At 39.9% G+C, this 19,737-nt stretch overlaps 1 protein-coding gene across 12 annotated transcripts in view; it reads right to left on the minus strand.

Annotated features, from left to right (window-relative positions):
- The window catches only part of TRA2B (transformer 2 beta homolog), a 32,032-nt gene extending 22,489 nt beyond the window's left edge, over nucleotides 1-9,543 (minus strand). For 5 of the 12 annotated variants that reach the window (XR_012331415.1, XR_012331416.1, XR_004526341.2 and 2 more), the window contains exon 1: nucleotides 9,351-9,542. Coding sequence is in view for 6 of the 12 variants with exons in the window: in XM_073803985.1 (XP_073660086.1) it covers nucleotides 9,351-9,386 (36 nt within the window). In the remaining 6 variants the exon portion in view is untranslated. Of the gene's footprint in view, nucleotides 1-9,350 lie in introns of all 12 variants that reach the window. The other 7 variants (XR_012331414.1, XR_012331413.1, XM_073803984.1 and 4 more) reach the window with 3 other exon arrangements.
- Nucleotides 9,544-19,737: the final 10,194 nt, after the last annotated feature.

Raw genomic sequence — 19,737 nt, forward strand, 5'->3', positions numbered from 1 at the left:
AGAGTTAAAAGATTACCAATAAAGTAACTGTAGTTAACAGAAATCAGTTTACGGATCTGAAAAAGGAAGGAAGAGTAGAAAAAGTCAAGATCCTCTTTTAAGCCTCTCGCTTCAGTAAACAGAAAAGCCTTATTCCAAGCTGAGATGCTTTACCAGTCTGTCCACCAAGAGGGAAAAGAAAGTACTTCTAGCCTCAGAATAAACCTTAATGAGGTTTTCCCATGAAATTCTAGCAGATCAAGGGTCAAAGATACAGTATTTGTGAAATTATCATAAGACTTTTCACTCAACCTCTACAACTAATTGGCTACATGCAGATGCATTTTGTGAGTAATCACTTCTCAGACCAGGAATAGGAGAAACCACCAGAATGCTAAAATTTTTTCCATTCTGTACTGACACTTGTTAGGCTAACATAGAAAACAATGCCTCTAACCTCCTACCTTTCTTGTCAGGGGTAGTCTTAAAGTTAAACCTTTTTGCAGTTACATTGGCCATTAGCTGGTTTGTAACTATGTGCAAGGATATTTAGCCTGTCTAGAAGAAATGACACCTAAATTAGCCAAATCTAAAAGCATAAAGTTAGCTTTAAACCTTGGTCCATGGTCAAATCTGTAAAACCAGCTGGAAAAGCCCCTACACGCAAGGAAAATTCTAAGTCCACTTTCAGGGCTGTCAGAACAATAAATGTCAACACATTAAAATCCTACCAAAAGAAGCACTACTCTGAATATCAGTATCTCAAGGAAAAGGGTCATATACTTAAAGTTAGCATGAATAACAAAGCCAAAATTCCCTGAAAACTGCTCAGGGAATCAAGTTCTTATAGACTGGGTCTTAATCATATACTAATATACAATCTATACGGAACACATCAGAGAAAAACAAACTCAGCCTTCCAACAAAATACCAACCAGTGTCTACCTATTCTGAGAATGGCAATATCTTAGAAAAACTTTCTGAAAGAAATGAAAGAAGTGGGAAAAACCATCCAATCACTAGGTTTCTCATACATTTTAAAAACTAGATGCACTAAATTACATTTTGAACAGTGGCTCTTAGAGGTATGCAGTAAACGTACCTAGCACTTAAAAACACATCCCTAACTAGCGCTTATTTTAGTAGGTCTGGAGTTGGGCGTCTGTATTTCTTAAAAACACCATAGGTGTTTATGATGCTTAGTTAAGTCTCACTAATTTAATCAATTTCAAGCTTTATACTTCTTACCTATCTGATTTTTTTCCCCCAACAAAGTCATTTTCCTGAAACCTTGTTTTTTTGTCACCTTCTCTGCCCCCACCTGCCCCCTGGCATTAATCAGCCCTCCTGAGGACATGTACCTTACACCTACACCTGCCCCAGGATAAGAGGCCTGTCTCCCCTATAGTCTCCAGACAAGGGGTAGAGGGATGCACTCATACTCAAAGATGCTTTGGCCAGGGCAGGAGAGGAACCTGAATGGATGAGATGCTCCATTAGCATCAATGTTTATTTCTGCTTTACATCTTTCCAGCTTGTGCCATATAATCGAATTCCAAACTGCTTCTTCCCCTTAGATGACTAACAGGTCTTTTCTCTTTTGGACCCCAAGGACCTTTCAGATCTCCTGATAGAAGAATCCATGAGCTTAAATAGAAAAACATCCATTCACATCACTTGCCTCAGCTCTCTGCCTAAACTGTAATTCAGAATGCAAAATCAACATTACCAATTTAATGTTATTAGTTTACATGTGCCAAGTTTTACAAAGCAATAATCGGGACAAATACTGGAAACTATTGCCTATAAATGGAAGTTAAGTTTCTTCTGCTTGCAAGATACAGAAATATTACAAAAACCACAAATCTGACACCAACAGGCCCTAAAATCTCAGAAAATGGATTCCTCTAGAATGTCATTTAGACCACTTTTTCCAAAAGCTGTAAAGTCTGACAACTCTCAAAGTTTTTTAGGCTATCTTCATTTCGGGGACAAGTGATAGCCTTGGCTTTCCCAATAGGGTAGAAGCCATCTGTTGGTTGGCTACTACTGGGCATTATTTTGACACATGCATTTGTCCCATCCAACTGAAAGTAACAAGACTGCACCATTTTTTTCTATTCAGCTAAAACACAACACACAGAAGGGAAAATGACAGAACTTTGGCGTCTATTTTCCCAGTAAGTGGAGGGAGTAGGGAACCAGAATAAAGCTACTTTATGATCTATATCTCTCACATTTTAACGGTTAAGTGTTAATAACAGAAAATGAGAAAAGGGAAAAAAGCACCTCCTACTATTTTTGCCACTTTTCAGTTAGATATGCTGTTCACTTATGTGACCCACCTCATTCTAAGGGAAGCCCCCTATAACTTTTTAGCAGTAACCCTAGCAGTAACCCCAGTCATTGAGCTGGAATAAGAATTAAACAGAAAGAATTAAGAATCATCTTGTGAATTTAGCACACATGCATCTTAAAGTTAGGCCCTAAATGGTCATAGCTTTCCACTACTGCCATCTAGAAAGAAATTAATGTTTTCATAAACGCCAAAAGGAATTATCCTGTCCAATTCTTTGCTTGGATTTTCGGGGTTTGGTTCTATAACCAATCTGGTGACATTCTTTAGGAGAACTCTGACAGACTTAAGAAAACATTCTACTATATATTGCTCTGTACTGAATAGGGGTCTGTGCATTAAGAGTCCAGGGGGGTGGCAAAGACAGACCACCAACTCCAACTCTGGAGGTACTCACTCATGCCCCAGGACCGGCAAAGTTAGAGATGAAAAATCCAGGAGACAACATGAAGCTGGCTGTTACCCAAACTGAAGAGCTCATTCCTGCCTCCTATTTGACTACAAAGGGTTATTATTATTTTTTAAAGTTGCATTTCAATCATTTGACTAAGAAGTTAAAATTAGAATTACCTAATTTAAACGTTTCCCCTGGAAGGCACTTCTTTTCCCTGTATATATTTCTTCTATTAAACAAATAATGCATGCATGTTTAGCAAAATATACAGGGACACATAAACAGACTAGTAATTACTTAGCGTAGTGCTTTCTGATTCCAGATTACTTCTTATCTTAACTTCATTTTTATTTCTTTTCTTCATTCTTCCGTTTCAAATTCTGACTTCTTTCATCTTCCCCACTTCACACAAATTGCTCAATATTCTACAAGTGGGACTTCTGGTCTGATAATTAGCATGCATTCTTTCTTTTATTTTTTCAAATTTCAGCTTCACTTATTCCTGAGCTTCAAATACTCATTTATAAAACTTGTCAAATGACGACTTCCGCATTTTCCTTCTTCAACATTAACCTTAATAGAAAAAGAACAGGATGAAGAATATTTTAAAACTCCAGGATAAAATCCAGTGCCAAAACTGAAACTAGAAAAAAAAAAAATCCCTCTTGTTGTTTTGGATTTTTAGAAAAGCTAGAATACGCAGCTCAAAAAACTGAAACTAGTTTCCTGCTGGCTCTAAAATATATAATCAATCTCTTTTGTCTACTCAAAGTAGATTTATCATGCTTAAGCTGAATGTGAAGTGCACGACTGAACATTTACTGTTCAACTGACATTTTAAGAACTGTAATTACATTTCACACTTCTTATCGTATTCATCAATAGAAAGTATGTTCAGTGTCAAAAGCACATCTCTAGTCAAAAAGTGACACGTAAATACAAAGTGCAAGAAAGGAAAGCACGGACAATTCATTTGCACAATGATGACAAGGCTGAGGGTTGAAGAGGTTTACAAATTGTGACTAAGGGCAAGATATGTATTTAACGTCACACATTTTTTTAACTGCAAAAGTAGCTCTGTAAAAAAACAATTAGGGAATTTGAAAATTTGGACTATAGTGTTCAACCCACCGCTAGAAAGCTGCTCTAGTGAGATTTTATAATATGAATGGCCCAACTTACTAAATTTAGAACTAAAATCATTAAAAAGATCAAGTCAACCAACTACTACATGCGAGTAGCTATGAAGAAAGCAGAACAAACTTGAATCCAACAGTGGTGTTTTCAAAGAATTTTTGGTGAAATCCCCCCCCTCAATGAACAAAGTATTAAAATCTTCTGCAGTCCAAAGGAGCAATTCTACTTTGAAAGGTGGCAATATTGGGAGAAAATTACAGCTCACCTCCTGAAATTATTAAAAAGACTCGATATCACCTAACAGATCAATAAAGTATAATAGTGTCTACTGAACACCTTAATCAAAATAACTGCCCTCATAAAACATCCTAGTTTCCCTGAACTTCACCTTATGATCTTTCACTGTTAACAATTTCCTCTCCTAGTTTTTCTGAAAATAAAACTTTCTGGGGGGGGGGGGGGAACCAGAGAGAGAGTGAGAGATGAGTCTTTATACCTATCTGATCAAAAAGACAACCATAACCTTCAGTCTAGTTTTTCAATGTTAATTATTGCTTATTTAATCCAGGAAAAAATTTAAATAACTTTTTATTTAAGGGAGTCACAGTAATTCGTTTTAATATCCATCACTAAAATGTAATGGGAAATGTTTACTGCCAGCACAAATGTAATCGTGGAATCAGAATGCCCAAGCAGGTTTCCTCTTAAGGCCTCCTAAAGTTTAAATACAGGGCTTAGGTGCAGAAGATGCTGGAAGAGGCCAAAGCTCTAGATACCACAAGTTTTCAATATGGACGCCTTCCTGCTATTTCATTACTCCTTCCCAACATTCTCCCTTCTTCCATATTTGAAGAACAAAGCACACTGCTAGATAATATAAATACTAGGTTCATTCAAACCTCAGCTAAGTTCAAGTGGCCACTTCATAAAACCAGAAGAACTACTGGGCTAATGTTATATACATATGGTTAAGAGATCCTACTTACAAATAAGCAGAAATTTGTCCCATAACCAACACAATTTTTGTTAAAATAATTCTAGGGACTACAGCTGGAATTTATGTAACATTAAAAACGTGCAAACTCATTAGGTTGATCGACAAGGTAGTATTTTAAAAACTAGGAGGAGATAAAGAAAAACTCATTGAATCTGCTATAAAGATCAATGCTCATATCAACGTACGGACTATACTATTTCTTTCTGCAGCTAAACTCTACCGGAAGGTTGGTTGGATAGAAAAATCCTCAAAGACTGAAAATTTCTGAAAAAACTGTCATCTGACATGCCTAAATGAGCTCTAAGCCCAAGCTTTTAAAAGGATCTCTTGCAAATACATACAGACTCTGAATTTACATTCATAAAACATTCAAGCGCAAGTATGTTTTACTGTTTCAGAAGACTACTTTTTAATCTAATATCTAAGCAAAAAAAACAAACAAAAAACAACCCCAAAAGGGTCCTCATCCATGCTGTCATATTCAGCAATCTTGTTGATAAAAATCAGAATGTAACCTCCAAAACCCAATTCAAAGCAAAGATTTTGGGGGAATTTGAAGACTAATTTGCTATAATGAAGAACTCCCCAACCCCAGCTTAAAAACAAGCCTGACCCCCTCCCCCCAAAAAACTAAATTGGGTGAACACTTAAAATTCCCAATCACATCACTGTAGGTCATAGGAAAATAATACAATTATGAGTAAAACACTGATCAACATAACACGCAATGCTAAGGCTCAAAAGATATACACACTGTAGCATTGTCCTCTTGGGCAAAATGTCAACAACTATGCAAGTATTAATATTTACCAGGCTTTGGATTTTACTGGAGATAAGGAATGGGAAAAAGCTGTACAAGGCAAATTCCATTTAACACACCTCTCATCTTCTGAATTCCTGTTCAATCTTTTCACAAAACCAGTAGTACTTACCTTATAAACACTTGTAATTTCAGTATGAACATGCCACCTTCTAGTTCCAGGCCATATCCGTAACATTAAATCATTCTTAGTTAAGACCAAGAAAAATATTCTTCAACCTGGTTTCAAGAGACTTGTGCCTAACCAGACTCACACTGAAACAAAACTATTTCCTCCCACCAACATTAATTTAATCCTCTAGGAAGAAAGAGATTGATATTTTAGTTTTGAAAATTTGGATTTAGAGTTAGAAGCTAAAAACAATTCAAAAAGACAACCCAAGATTAAGCAGAAGAGGAAATAAACTGCAGAATCTGAAAGGCAGTTTGATGGGATAGTATCCAGATGCTATTCATCTCTACAAAGAATAAGACTAAAGATAATATACCTATATTGTATACACATTACTTCTACAAAAATAGGCAACACTATCAAGAGTAGTTATTGCAATCTTGATAGCAGACAAATTAAAATGATTTGGTCCATACAAATAGCGTTTCCTTAGTTTCTGGTTTCTCTAGTTAAAGACCCATTTATACAAGCTAAAGAAATTAGTTAGGAGGGTTGAACATTAAACCAGTGCCAAGAACAAACAAACGTCACCACACCCTAAAGAGTGTGACCATAATTGGGCCTTACAAGATTTATTTACCACCCCCCTCTCACCATTACCATGCACCTCTAAACCTGGCTACATGACTCTATCATGTTCTTATTCTCCCAAATTGTGACATGACATATCTGCTAAAAGCACCTCTCTTTTTTCCAAAGGTGCTTTGCAAAAAACGTGACCAATTTTGGGAAATGACTGGAAAAAACTAGAACTTTGAAATGAATATCTTACTTTAATATGGATTTGGCCAGATCAGGGAAGTCAGCTCTAATTCGAAACAGGTTTTAATTTAAATCTATCAACTCTGACATGAAAAATCCCAGATACAGGTAAAAGGTAGATTCTGCCATAACTGAAAGTGTGAAACGAACCACAAAAATTCAGGAACGCACCCTAGCTGCACATTTAAAACAAGACAAAGGAACATAAGGAACCACGACTCTGTCAATATTCACGCAATAAAGTAAACACACTATCAACAAGCAAGTCGAGGATAATTTATTGCTCGCACCCCACCCCAGTCTGTATAGGAATCGAACTTATAATAGTCTAGAGCGGCGGGGCTGGTGGCTATGGTGGGGCAGGAGGTGGTTCCAGCTGATAAGATTTTAGTGATTACATTAACATTAGCTGATTAGACTAGTATTAGTGATTTACATCAACAATTTGTAATGTCTGAAAACTCAGAGTGGAATGAAAGTTAATTTTTCAGGCTCCAGATAAGCTATTCATAGCAGGCCATGTCCAAGATGGAATGCAACGGTTTTCCCACTGTTTTCAGGCACTTCCAAAAGGAAGTTTCTAGCCAATCAGACCTGAGTGCTCTACCTAGTGTTTTTAATGGCATTATATTTAAATCATCCCACTGAGCTTTATGGTTTTGCCACGCATTCTTTGGGAGTCCCAAACGTATTTGTTTTAGGTATAGGCTAACCACCTCAGGTTCCAATAAACCGACTGGAAAGCAATCTACATACAAAACAAACGCCAAAGAAAAGAATGTGGAAGTACTCCACAACGTCAGAGTTCAGAAAAACTCTTCCAAGAAGTCAAGACTCTATGTAAGACAAAATATCAATTTTTAACATGTACCTTTAAATTTTTTTATTACTTTGTCTCCTTCCATAAGAATTTATTGAATCACCATTCTATGTAACGGGATTGTGATATAACTAGGATGTATATTCTACTAACAGAAAGTACCAATTCAAAAACTTGATTAATGGGATGACAATGTCTCCTGAGATGTCTCAAACCAGGACCTAATTCTTGAAATTGTTCCCTCCCTTACTTAAAAAAATACCCTAACTTTCCTTTGGGGAATTTTTCATCTTCTCAAGCACACCATCACAAGTAACTTACTCAGGTTTATTCAACTGACAGCTCTAGTCAGAGACCAGTCATTTTGTAGTCTCAAAACAATGCAAACGTATTCTATAATTGTTTTAATAGCTGAAGACTAAAATTATCATTTGCTTTCCAGTCCGAACACTGACGCCTAGTTTCGACAGTATATTCAACCGGCAGAAACCATAACCCACAGCTTTAACAACTTGTGAACTTGATCCAAGCTTTCTCACCCTAAGAGCGAGCTTAAAAAATAATCACACACACACTGGTGACAGTGGCAATCAATCGTCTTACGGAAAAACATATAAAGCCAATACTCATCTGCACAGGTAAAGGCGGGGCCTGATTAGTTCAAGGCAAATTAATCAGTCTTGGCTCCAAAGTTACACAGTAAATTCACTAAGACTCCAAGAGCTAAGGAGTTTCTCTATAAAAACGCCCTTCTAATGAACCAACTAAAATTTGTTTCATGAGTTTGAGAAGATATTTAAGTAGATTTACCTGACAGTTACAGATAAACTGTAAAAACACCCAACTTAATCCCATCAAGTAAAAAAAAAAAAGTCAAGTTCCATGGTGCTTTTTATTACCCTTCTAACAAACCTCCAAATATGCAAGATTCTGGCAAGACTGACATTTCTGCATCTTAGTACTCACGAACCCGCAACCAAGCTTTACATCATGCTTTCTTAGCCCGGGAACTTTCTTATTTCTGCAGTTTATCCAACCCTCACCAAACTCCACATTTTGGAGTGGAAACTTTAAAAAGTGCACCACACAACTTGTGCTTCACAGAGTAGGAATGCCTCAAAACAAAGAAAACAACGGCGCCGTAAATTGCTGCCCGCCAATTTCTCCTCCACCATCTCGCAGAAAAAAATCTACTCCCTCAAACAAGAAAATCTCAGCGAACCCGTGGTCTACTCTGGATACCGAAAACGATTTTGGGTTTGAAAGCCCTTTCGGTATCAAAGAAAAGCACTCCATTTAGGCCGAACACAAAGCTGGCGCGCAACCCCCTCAAACTAACGGGTCCAGAACTTAGTCTACCTAGTTTCCCCATTTTAAAAGAGGCCCCAAGAACACCGTAGATTCCCATTCTTTCGGGGCCCAGAATACGATCCTGTCTTAACCTAAATTCTGAGGAAAAAAATCCCAAAGAACGCTGCCTTTCTGCCGGCCCCGTCCCCCGCGGCCTGGAGGTTGTCGCGCGGCTCCTCCGCCATTTTGTGCCTCTGGCAGCGCGCCCAGTCCGCCAGCCCAAGATGGCTGCGGCGAGGCTTCACAGGAGAGCAACGGCGAAACGAGATACCGCTCCCCTCCCCCACCACGGAGGGGACGCAGCGGCCATTTTTAATTCCCCCCCACCCCCATAACGGAAAAAACCGCCGTTTCGAGTAAAGGGCCACCTAAACCCGCCGGCGGCCTCCTTGACGGATAAAGACACTATCCACTAGGGCTTTTAAACCTCTGACTCCCATCCCTCCCGGTCTCAGACTTCGGAGTCGAAATCGCCCCAGTCTCCCGGTCCGAGGCCGACGGGCCTGGAAAGAGATGCAAGAAGCTGGGACCACACAGCCGCCCCCTGCACCACCGCTACGTACCCGCTCGCCGTAGTTCTGCTCGCCGCTGTCGCTCATGACTTCTAGCTGCTCTCGCCGCCCGACGTGCTTCAATCGAAGCTGCCAACCTCTTGCGCCTTCTACCTAGAGGCTCAGCCGCAGCTCCGCAGCACGCACTGGTTCCCGAGCCGCTGAGACGAGAAACGCTCCGCACCGCCTCCGCTCGGGCTCTAAGTCTCCCGGATGTGACGCGGCGCTCTTTAACCAGGCCCCACCCCCTCCCAGAAGGCGCGCTTTCTTGGCTCCGCCCCTCCGCGCTCGGCTTTCCCTTTACAGCAGTGGCGCGTCCCGAGCTGTACGTGACGTAAACCCCGCCCCTCGCGCCGCGCTAACCCCGTCTCCGGGTCTTTTTGAGGCGGGAAAGAAAGCGCGCCAGTGGCTTCAGTGGTGGTCGCCACGGGGCGTCGTGATGTCACCGGCCACGCCTGACTCTCTTCTGGAACTTTCTGGGAAGCTGTCGTGGAGCGTGGGGAAGGGAGGGAGGAGAGGCCCGCCGTTTCTCCCATCCTTCTCTCCGTTCTTCCGCTTTATTCGTTTCTCTTTTTTTGTGTCTTGATTTGGTTGGAGAGGGAGGAGGTCCGTATATTGGGTTCCGTGCTTTCCTTTGGTTTTCTGTAGTTTCAGTTGTGGATCTTTCCTACCTGAAAACCCTTCATTTGAGCATCTGTTAAATACCAAAGCACTTTACCAGATCTTGATGTACTGAAATCAGCCACAATCTCTCATCTGAAGTTAGTGGTCTAATAAGGGAGAACTGTTAAACATACACTTGAAAACTAAGATTTTGAGTTAGAGAGATGTACAGCTATAGCCGTGTCACAAGGAGTGAAGATTAATTATGCCATCACTCAACAACATGACATAGTGGAAAGAGTCCAAACTTGGAAGTTCAGACATCCCTCTGGGCCTGTTGTTTCCCTTTGGAGAAAACAAAGTATGGTACCCAGCTGATGAGGTACTTTGATACCTGTAAAGGGCCATTTGATTTTTTAAAACAGCTTTCTTGAGATATAATTCACATACCACGCAATACTCCTGTTTATGGTGTACAATTCAAGTGGTTTTTGTATTTACGGAGTTGTGCAACCATCACAATTTCAGAACAGTTTCATCACCCCCAAAAAGAAACCTGTCATTAATAGTCCTGGTACATCTTCCCCCTCACATTCCCCCCCCACACACACACATACACACACACAACCCTCCCAGCTCTAAGGACTCTAAAATCTGCTTTGTCTATAGTTTTGCCTATTCTGGACATTTCCTATAAGAATGGAATCGTATATGTAATATGAAATCCTTTGTGACTGGCTTCTTTAACAGTATAAAGTTTTCAATGTTCATCTGTGCTGTAGCATGTATTACTATTTCAGTCCTTTTTATTGCTGAATAATATTTCATTGTATAAGTGTATCACATTTTATTTATCCACTCATCAGTTTGGTAGACTTTTGGGTGGTTTCCACTTTTTAGCTATTATGAATGATGCTGCTGTGAACATTCATGTACAAGTTTTTGGATGAACATATATTTTCAGTTCTTTGGGGAATATACCTAGTAATGGAACTGCTAGGTTGTATGGTAACTCTATGTTTAACTTTTAGAGGAACTGCCATTTAATTATAGGTGTGAAGTGGTATGCCATTGCGATTTAGATTTGCCTATCCCTAATAATGATGTTGAGCATATTTCATGTGTTTATTGCCCATTTGTAGATCTTGTTTAGGGAAATGTGTATTCAGATACCTTGCCCATTATTACTTTTATTATTGGGTTGTAAAAAGTGGCAGTTTGATTCTTCCTTGTTTAAAATAGTCATCTGGGGACTTCTTGGTGGTGCAGTGGTTAAGAATCTGCCTGCCAGTGCAGGGGATACTGGTTCGAGCCCTGTTCTGGGAAGATTCCACATCACGTGGAGCAACTAAGACCATGTGCCACAACTACTGAGCCTGTGCTCTAGACCCTGCGAGCCACAACTACTGAGCCCGTGTGCCACAACTACTGAAACCTGCACGCCTAGAGCCTGTGCTCTGCAACAAGAGAAGCCACCACAATGAGAAGCTCACCCACTGCAACAGAGTGGCCCCTGTGTGCTACAACTAGAGAAAAGCCCATGCACAGCAATGAAGACCCAATGCAGCCAAAAATAAATAAATAAATAAATAGTCATCTGGAACAGTATCAAGTTTTTAAGGTACCTGAGACCCAGAGATTTCGTGATGACTCAAGGTGACAATTGTCCTCTCTTTTTGCATACTCTCCAAAGCCAACCTCATCTGCTTTCATGGTTTCAATCAGGGACCTATATGATTATGGTTTCCAAGTCTGTATTTTTAGACTTGAACATCCCCCACCCCTCCAGTTCCATGTTTAAATTCTAGTTGCTTATTGTAATATTTACCCAGATATTTCAGAGGCTTAGAAAAATTAGCATATCCAAAATTAAGCGTTTTAATAGTCTATTCCTCCTTTGCCCTTGAAACATCTCTGCTAAAACTTTCTTCTCTCTCTCCCTAATTTAATTAGTTAACACTTCTCATCAATTCCACTTCCCATACATTTTTAAAATTTATCTTTTTTTTCTCTATTCCTCTTGTCACCATTTGTCAGAGCTTCATCAACTCACTTATCTGAAGTGCAAATTATCTTAGAAACTAAAGTGTTTGTGGAGTTTTTACCTCTTTAAACACTGTATTTCAAGTTCTAATAAGAGAAAATCAGGTTATAAAAAAATAAAAATATAACCTGGGACCTGGAATCGTAGTCCACAAAGATGAAATGATAAAGGGTGTATCTGAAAACAACTCTAGTACACTTTTCCCCAATAACTGTGTTTGGAATTTTGCAATGATCCCTTGTGCTTTTGTGCATTTAATAATTTCTAATCATTTTATCAGCTAGGCTGTACCATTTCTAAACATTTTTGTATCCTCCCTGGGATGAAGAGATTAAATTTATTTCCTCCTTTTTAACACCTACATACTTGTCAGTGTGATGTAATTTAAAAATTAAGTCAGGAGCAAAATGTTAATTGTAAAATCTATGTGAGTCAGCAATATGGGTGTTCATTGTACAATTCTCTTCACTGTTTGAACATTTTCATAATAAAATGTTGAGAGAAAAAAATGTAAGTCAGGTCATGGTATAACATGCTTTGAAACCATCAATGGCTTCTCATAACTTTTAGGAAGGACAAAGTCCAAAAAGCTTAATACAATCTGCAATTCACTGCATGATTCATTCCTTATCTGCCACTCTCTCCCTTGTTTGCTATGCTGTAGGCATACAGTTTCTCATGCCCCATGTATGCTCAAAGCTGGACCTCTGAATGAGCTGTTCCCTCTTCCTGGGACACTTAACAACTACCTTCCACCCAACACACACCTAAACCTGCGCTCCTACTCAGATCTCAGGCCTTGTCTTGCTTCCTGGTTTAGAATAGATCAGATCTCTCGTTTATATACTCTTATAGGCACCCCTCATATTGTTCATAATAATTTTAATTAATAGTAATTATATAATTATTTTTGTGATTTTGGCTTTTACGTCTGTCTTCCCCACTAGACTAAATTCCTTGAGGACAGCGCCCATGCCTCGTTTGTCCACCTTTATACCTAGTACCAGTACCTGGCACGTAGTAACCCTTCAGTAACACTTGAGTGAATGAAAGAAAGCAAAGTATGAATTTAAAATTTACTGGGTAGGCAACAGCATGCCTTTATACGTCCTTGAGGAGGGGACTGAGTTGCTGAGAGGAGGGAAGATTGTCCTGGCAAAGATATGGTCGTCAGGCTGGAGGGTTTATGTGACAATTCATGTCTATATCTTCAGCACCTTGCACAGGGCCAGGCTGTTGAATGAGTGACCTTGTGGAACATGGTTCCTGTACGGTAACTATGAGGTGAGGAGGACTGGACTCCCATGGCAGCAAGAATGGAGATTAAGCAGTGGGTGGGGAGACTCAGAAAGGGTGGGCTTGACTGGTCTTGATGATGGGAATACGAGGAGAAAAGGAAAAGAGATAGTAAAAAAAATGACTACAAAATGTTTATGTCTTGGTTGGGGAGATATATACAGGAGTAAATAATGTGCCCACTTGGGAGTACTCTCTGAGGCTTACTCCTACAACTTAGGGGAAAGCCAGAGGCTGGCGCCAAATTTAATTATCCTGTCCCTTTATAGAATCTAGGCCCTCTCCCCCAATGTCCCTTTATATTAAACTTTCTCTATTCATATTACTATGTGGCTTATCTCTCCTGATTGGACCCTGACTGATTCAGAATTGCTCCCAGGAGGGGTCCCCCAAGATACTACTGGGATGTGGAAGTGAAGGAGAGAGAAAATCTAGACCAAATTCTGGGTTCTGGCTTGGGTGACCAGGTAGAAGGACAATGGTACCATTAACTAAGGGAAAATAAGGGAAGGTGGGGCAGAATGAGGAGTTCAATTTGAGACATCCAAATGAAGATATCTAGTGAGTACTGGTTATAACAGTCTGGGGCTCAGGGTAGATTTGGGTGGAATATACAACCAGAACTAGAATTACCAATATAGAGATGGTCAAGAAAACCTTACACTGAATAAGCAAGATCCTCAAAGGAGACATGTGAGGGTGTCCTCATGTAACAGAGAAGAACAAACCTGACTCCATATTGGATCTATTCTTTTAGCTCTAACCTTTGTGCTCTGGTGCCTGTGCTTAGTCATGCTGGCTCTGTACCTGCGTTTAAAAGAATGTTGCCTATAGCCTGAAATATACATAATAGCCCTGTCTCAAGGCTCTGTCTCCCAGGCTTGACCTTTAAAGCCATAACACTTTTCATTCATATAAAGAGTTGTAGATCGTTCATATAGAGAAAAAGTTGTAGAACAGAAAATAACATTTGTCTTATTGGAGGTTTTCAGGAACATAGTGACTGGAGCTACATGGACAGCTACAAGATCAAGATCAAAGGATTATCACATCCCCTCTGGGGTCTGGCTGGCACCAAGAAGTCTGCAACAACCAGTCACACCCCCTTCCCTTTTAGCATAAAGAAGCCTGAATTCTAACTTGGGTAACATGATTCTTTGGAACACTAGTCTGCCATCTTCTTGGTCTGCTGAATTTCTGAATAAAGTTGCTATTCCTTACCCCAACGCTTCATCTCTCTATTTATTGACCTATCATGCAGCTAGCAGTATGAGCTTGGATTCGGTAACAGAGAACTAATAGCAGAGAAAGTGACTGAACGCTCATTCATTGCTTGGAAACATGAATATGGAAATCACAAGTTGGAGACTTAGTTAAGGCTGGTTTTCATGAACCAGCTTATTATTTATTTATTTATTTGTATTTATTTATTTTTTTGGCTGCTTTGGGTTTTCGTTGCCGCACGCAGGCTTTCTTTAGTTGTGGCGAGGGCTACTCTTCGTTGTGGTGAGTGGGCTTCTCATTGTGGTGGCTTCTCTTGTTGTGAAGCACATGGGCTCTAGGCGTGCAGGCTTCAGTAGTTGTGGCTCGTGGGCTCTAGAGCACAGGCTCAGTAGCTGTGGCACATGGCCTTAGTTGCTCCGCAGCATGTGGGATCTTCCTGGACCAGTGCTCGAACCCGTGTCCCCTGCATCGGCAGGCGGATTCTTAACCACTGCACGACCAGGGAAGTCCATGAACCAGCTTAGAACTGCGAGGAAATTAGGAAAACATTTATTATTATTATTTTTGGCCACACCACGTGGCATGCGGGATCTTAGTTCCCCGACCAGGGATCAAACCGGCACCCCCTGCAGTGGAAGCACAGAGTCTTAACCACTGGCCCGCCAGGGAAGCCCCTAGGAAAACATTTAGTTAGTAATGATGGCTATGGCTGTATAATGTAAATAATTGTGGTGAAACAACCAATCATTTTGGAGAGTCCTGAGCACTAAAGGAAAATTCAGCCTATGAAAAAATAAAAGAATTAAATTAGACACCTTCTCCAGCTACCTAAGAGAAACCTGGGAAAGTAGCAAAAATTAGAATACCAAAATAACAAAATGTAGCAATCAGATATTTAGCATATAAAGAAAACATTTGCCTTAGAATTATTATTACATTACTAATGTAGGATGAGGATAAAAAATTCAAACAATGTGCAATGTAAAAAGTGAAAATCCTGCACTTCCCTGGTGGCGCAGTGGTTGAGAGTCCACCTGCCGATGCAGGGGACACGGGTTTGTGCCCCGGTCCGGGAAGATCCCACATGCCGCAGAGCAGCTGGGCCCGTGAGCCATGGCCGCTGAGCTTGCGCGTCCGGAGCCTGTGCTCCGCATCGGGAGAGGCCACAACAGTGAGAGGTCCGCGTACCGCAAAAAAAAAGTGAAAATCCTTTTTCCTATTCTTTTTTCTTTCCAGCTCACTCCTCAGAGGTTACCTCAGTTAAAAATTTAGTGTATAAACCTTTAGACCTTTGATAGGTAAAAAAAATTTTTTTTAGTTTTGATAAAACACATGATATCTGGACTTCCCTGGTGGCGCAGTGGTTAAGAATCTGCCTGCCAATGCAGGGGACACGGGTTCGATCCCCGCCCGGTCCGGGAAGATCTCACATGGCGCGGAACAACTAAGCCCGTGTGCCACAACTACTGAAGCCCACACACCTAGAGCCTGTGCGCCGCATCCAGAGAAGCCACTGCAATGAGAAGCCCGCGCACCAAAATAAAGAGTAGACCCCGCTCACCACAACTAGAGAAAGCCACGCACAGCAACGAAGACCCAACGCAGCCAAAAATAAATAAATAAATAGATTTATTTAAAAAAAAAAAAAACACATGATATCATGGTATACATATTCCTTTAACATACTATTCTGAAACTTGGCTTTTTTCATTTAACGATCTAAAGTACGCTACATATCTTTCCATATTAGTACATACAGATTTAGCTCAAATTTTAAAAATAGTTACGTTATTCCATTGTAAACATGTACCATGATCTATTTTACTATTCCCTTTTTATGAAGATGAGAAGCCGCTATTTAAAGAGCAGTGAAAACAGTGTTCCTGGGAGGAAATCAGCCAGGGCACAAATGCACTAAAGTGAGAACGTTTGTCAGTTTCCAGGAGCCTAGAGACCAGATCACGGGATCCCTGTGAGCACAGCTGAGTACCGGAGGGGGCTGGTGGTGCTGAGAGCAGGGTCTAGACTGTCTGGGGTTAAACACTGCCTCCACCATTACTGAGAGACGCTGGGTGAATTTAAACCCTGTGCCTTGTTTGCCTTGTCTGTAAATTGGAAATTATAAGAATACCTACTTCACAGGCTTCTTGTTAGGATTCCTTGAGTTAGTAAATATAAAACATTTATAGTAATTGTCCAGCTGATAATAAGTTAGCGATTATTATGTAGGTCATAGAAAGGGTGTTGGATGTTATTTTATTTATTTTTTAACATATGCAATTTAAATTAATTAATTAATTATTTTATTTTTTGGCTGCGCTGGGTCTTTGTTACTGCACGCAGGCTTTCTCTAGTTGCGGTCAGCAGGGGCTACTCTTTGCTGTGGTAGGAAGGCTTCTTTCTCATTGAGGTGGCTTCTCTTGTTGCGGAGCACGGGCTCCAGGCGCGCAGGCTTCTGTAGTTGTGGCACGCAGGCTCAGTAGTTATGGTGCATGGGCTTAGTTGCTCTGTGGCATGTGGAATCCTCCCGGACCAGGGATCGAACCCATGTCCCCTGCACTGGCAGACAGATTCTTATCCGCTGAACCACCAGGGAAGTCCCTGGATATTATTTAAATGTAATGGAAAGCATTGAAATGTTTTCAGCAGATGAATGGCTTAATTCAGTTTTTATTTTTACAGGACCACACTCTCCATTGGATGGAAAATGGGTTGGAGGGAGGTGAAAACTAGACCAGTTATGAAGCTATTGCATTGGTCCAGGAAAGAGACCATTGCAATAGTGTGGTGGCAAAGGAGACAGAGAGAAATGGACAGATTTTAGATCTATTTTGGAGACAGAATTGAGCTGACTTGTAGGAGGGTGAGGGGATGGAGACATGAAGAAGCACTCAAGAAAGGCTGTGGGTGCTCCAGCCTGAGATGCGGGAGCCTGAAAGGGAAAGAGTTAAAGACGGGGAAAGGGGGAGGGGGGAAGGGGAGGGGGGATTAGTGTTTGATTTTGAACTCAGTAAGTTTGAGATGTTATGAACTATCAAAGTGGAAGTTGTCAAGTAGGCAGTTTGATATACAAATACAAAATTGGATATACATTAAAGTCTTATAATACGTCTGGACTTCATAAATCGTATTTGTTGTCAATCATGAATTTTTATTCTGCAGGTAGTTATTAAGCAACAAATTATGCATTGAACACTAAAATATTTTGTTGACAATGGATCATTTTAATTGGATTCTTTAATTAGAAAAGTGATGTATCTTGCATGTATACTATTGACTATAATATTCTACCATATGGCTGCACATAATTTAATCCTTTCCTTGTTTTTTCTAATTTTTCAACATTTGAAATAATGCTTCAATGAATATTTTTTGTACATAAACCTATATCTGAGATCTTAATTTTTTTTTTTCGCTTAGGATAGGTTTGTAGGAAAATAATTTGTCAAGTGTGATATTTTTTAGTATTCTTTTGTTTTAGTAGTACAATATTATTGTCTATATTCACTATACTGTGCATTAGATCTCTCTTTTTTAGGACTTTTGAAGCATATTGTCAACTTACTTTCCAGAAAAATTGTACTAATTTACACTCCTAGTCACAATATATGAAAGTTCACCATATCATTCATCAAAATTAAAATATTCATTAAACTAAGAGGTGAAACATGACATCTGGTAGTTGTTTAATTTGCATTTCTTTAACAACCAGTGACAGGATTATCTCTGCTAATCTCCTATTGCTTTTACCACTGACAGATGGCTGTGATTCTCCTGGCATGCAGTCTTCTCTCTGCCCTCATTATCCCTTTCACCTGGTTTATTCCTACCCAATTCTTCACCTTTCATCTCCAGTGACACTCCTTCAGTTCTGACTGCCCTCCTTCCTGCCTCTTGTGTATGTCTATTTTCTTTGATTTATGTTCTCATAGACCCATGTTCCTCTCCTTCAGAGAACTTATTTCAGCTTGTAATTATATATTTATTAGCAGAAGTGTTTGATTAATGCTTATTTTCCCCCAAATCCTAAGTTTCAAGAAAGTGCAGGAATATTTTGTTCATCATTGAATCCCCACTCCATAAACAGTTGTGGAATGAATTGATAGACAAAACAAATGAATAGGAAGTGGGAAGAGAGAGGCACTATAATTGGGTAACCTGGGTCACGTGCCTACCTCTGTGCTGGGAGGCAGGTCTATTACTGAGAAAAGAAGCAGTGGCACAAATAAGGTTAATGGGAAATTACTGTGAGCTGGGCAGCTGTCCCAATTTGTACTGACCACAAGACATTCTAAATTTTCTTGTAGTCAGAACTACAGATTTTCTTTATTAGGAAAATCTTTATTACATATAGGCTGAAAAGGTTCTATTTCATCCTGAGTAAAATTTTCCTCTAGGTATTTCCTTTTTATGGTTTCCTTTAAACATTTGATAGCAGTTGGACAGTTCTCATGATGAAAATGTAGAAAAAAAACACAAACAAAGTTTGGCATACAGGAATAAATTTTCTGAACTGGATAGAAGTGAAAGAGAGAGTAAAACTCTCTTTGTCTTCTGATACATGACATATCAGACAAATCTGATATATTTTGTGGGGGGCTGGCCACACTGTGTGGCTTGAGGGGATCTTAACTCCTCCACCAGGGATCAAACCCATGCCTTCTGCAGTGGAAGGGTGAAGTTGTAACACCCTGGACCACCAGGGAAGTCCCACCTCTCAGTTTTCTTATGGAGACTCTGGTGCTATAGCTTTTTTGATACCCTCCCTATTAAGGTCCTAAACTGGCCACAAGTGTACTGAGAGATTTTGTTTATGAAGTCTTTCCTTACTCATAATTTACAAAGATAATCTATACTTTCTTCTACTTACTGTTTTCATCTGTCACATTTAGGTTGAATTCCATCTGGAGTCTACTTTTGTGTGTGCTGTGAGATATAGATCATTTTGTTTTTCCCATATAGATATAACCAGTTTCCCCAACATTGGATATTTAAATAACTTGTCTTTTCCTATGTGGTGCTGCTGACATTGTATATTACATTCCCATACATGTTTATCTTGAAGCTATCTATTCTGTTCCATGGGTCTATCTGACTGGGCTTACAACAATATTGCTTTTTTAAAAAATATTGGGCTTCACGATACATCTTTTTGTTGTTGTTGTTTTGCATAGTACATCTTTAAAACTGGTAGGACAATTCCCCTTTTGTGATGGTCTTTTTGATGTGTCA

The sequence above is a fragment of the Tursiops truncatus genome, chromosome 4 (genome assembly GCF_011762595.2).
Source record: "Tursiops truncatus isolate mTurTru1 chromosome 4, mTurTru1.mat.Y, whole genome shotgun sequence".
NCBI lineage: Eukaryota > Metazoa > Chordata > Mammalia > Artiodactyla > Delphinidae > Tursiops > Tursiops truncatus.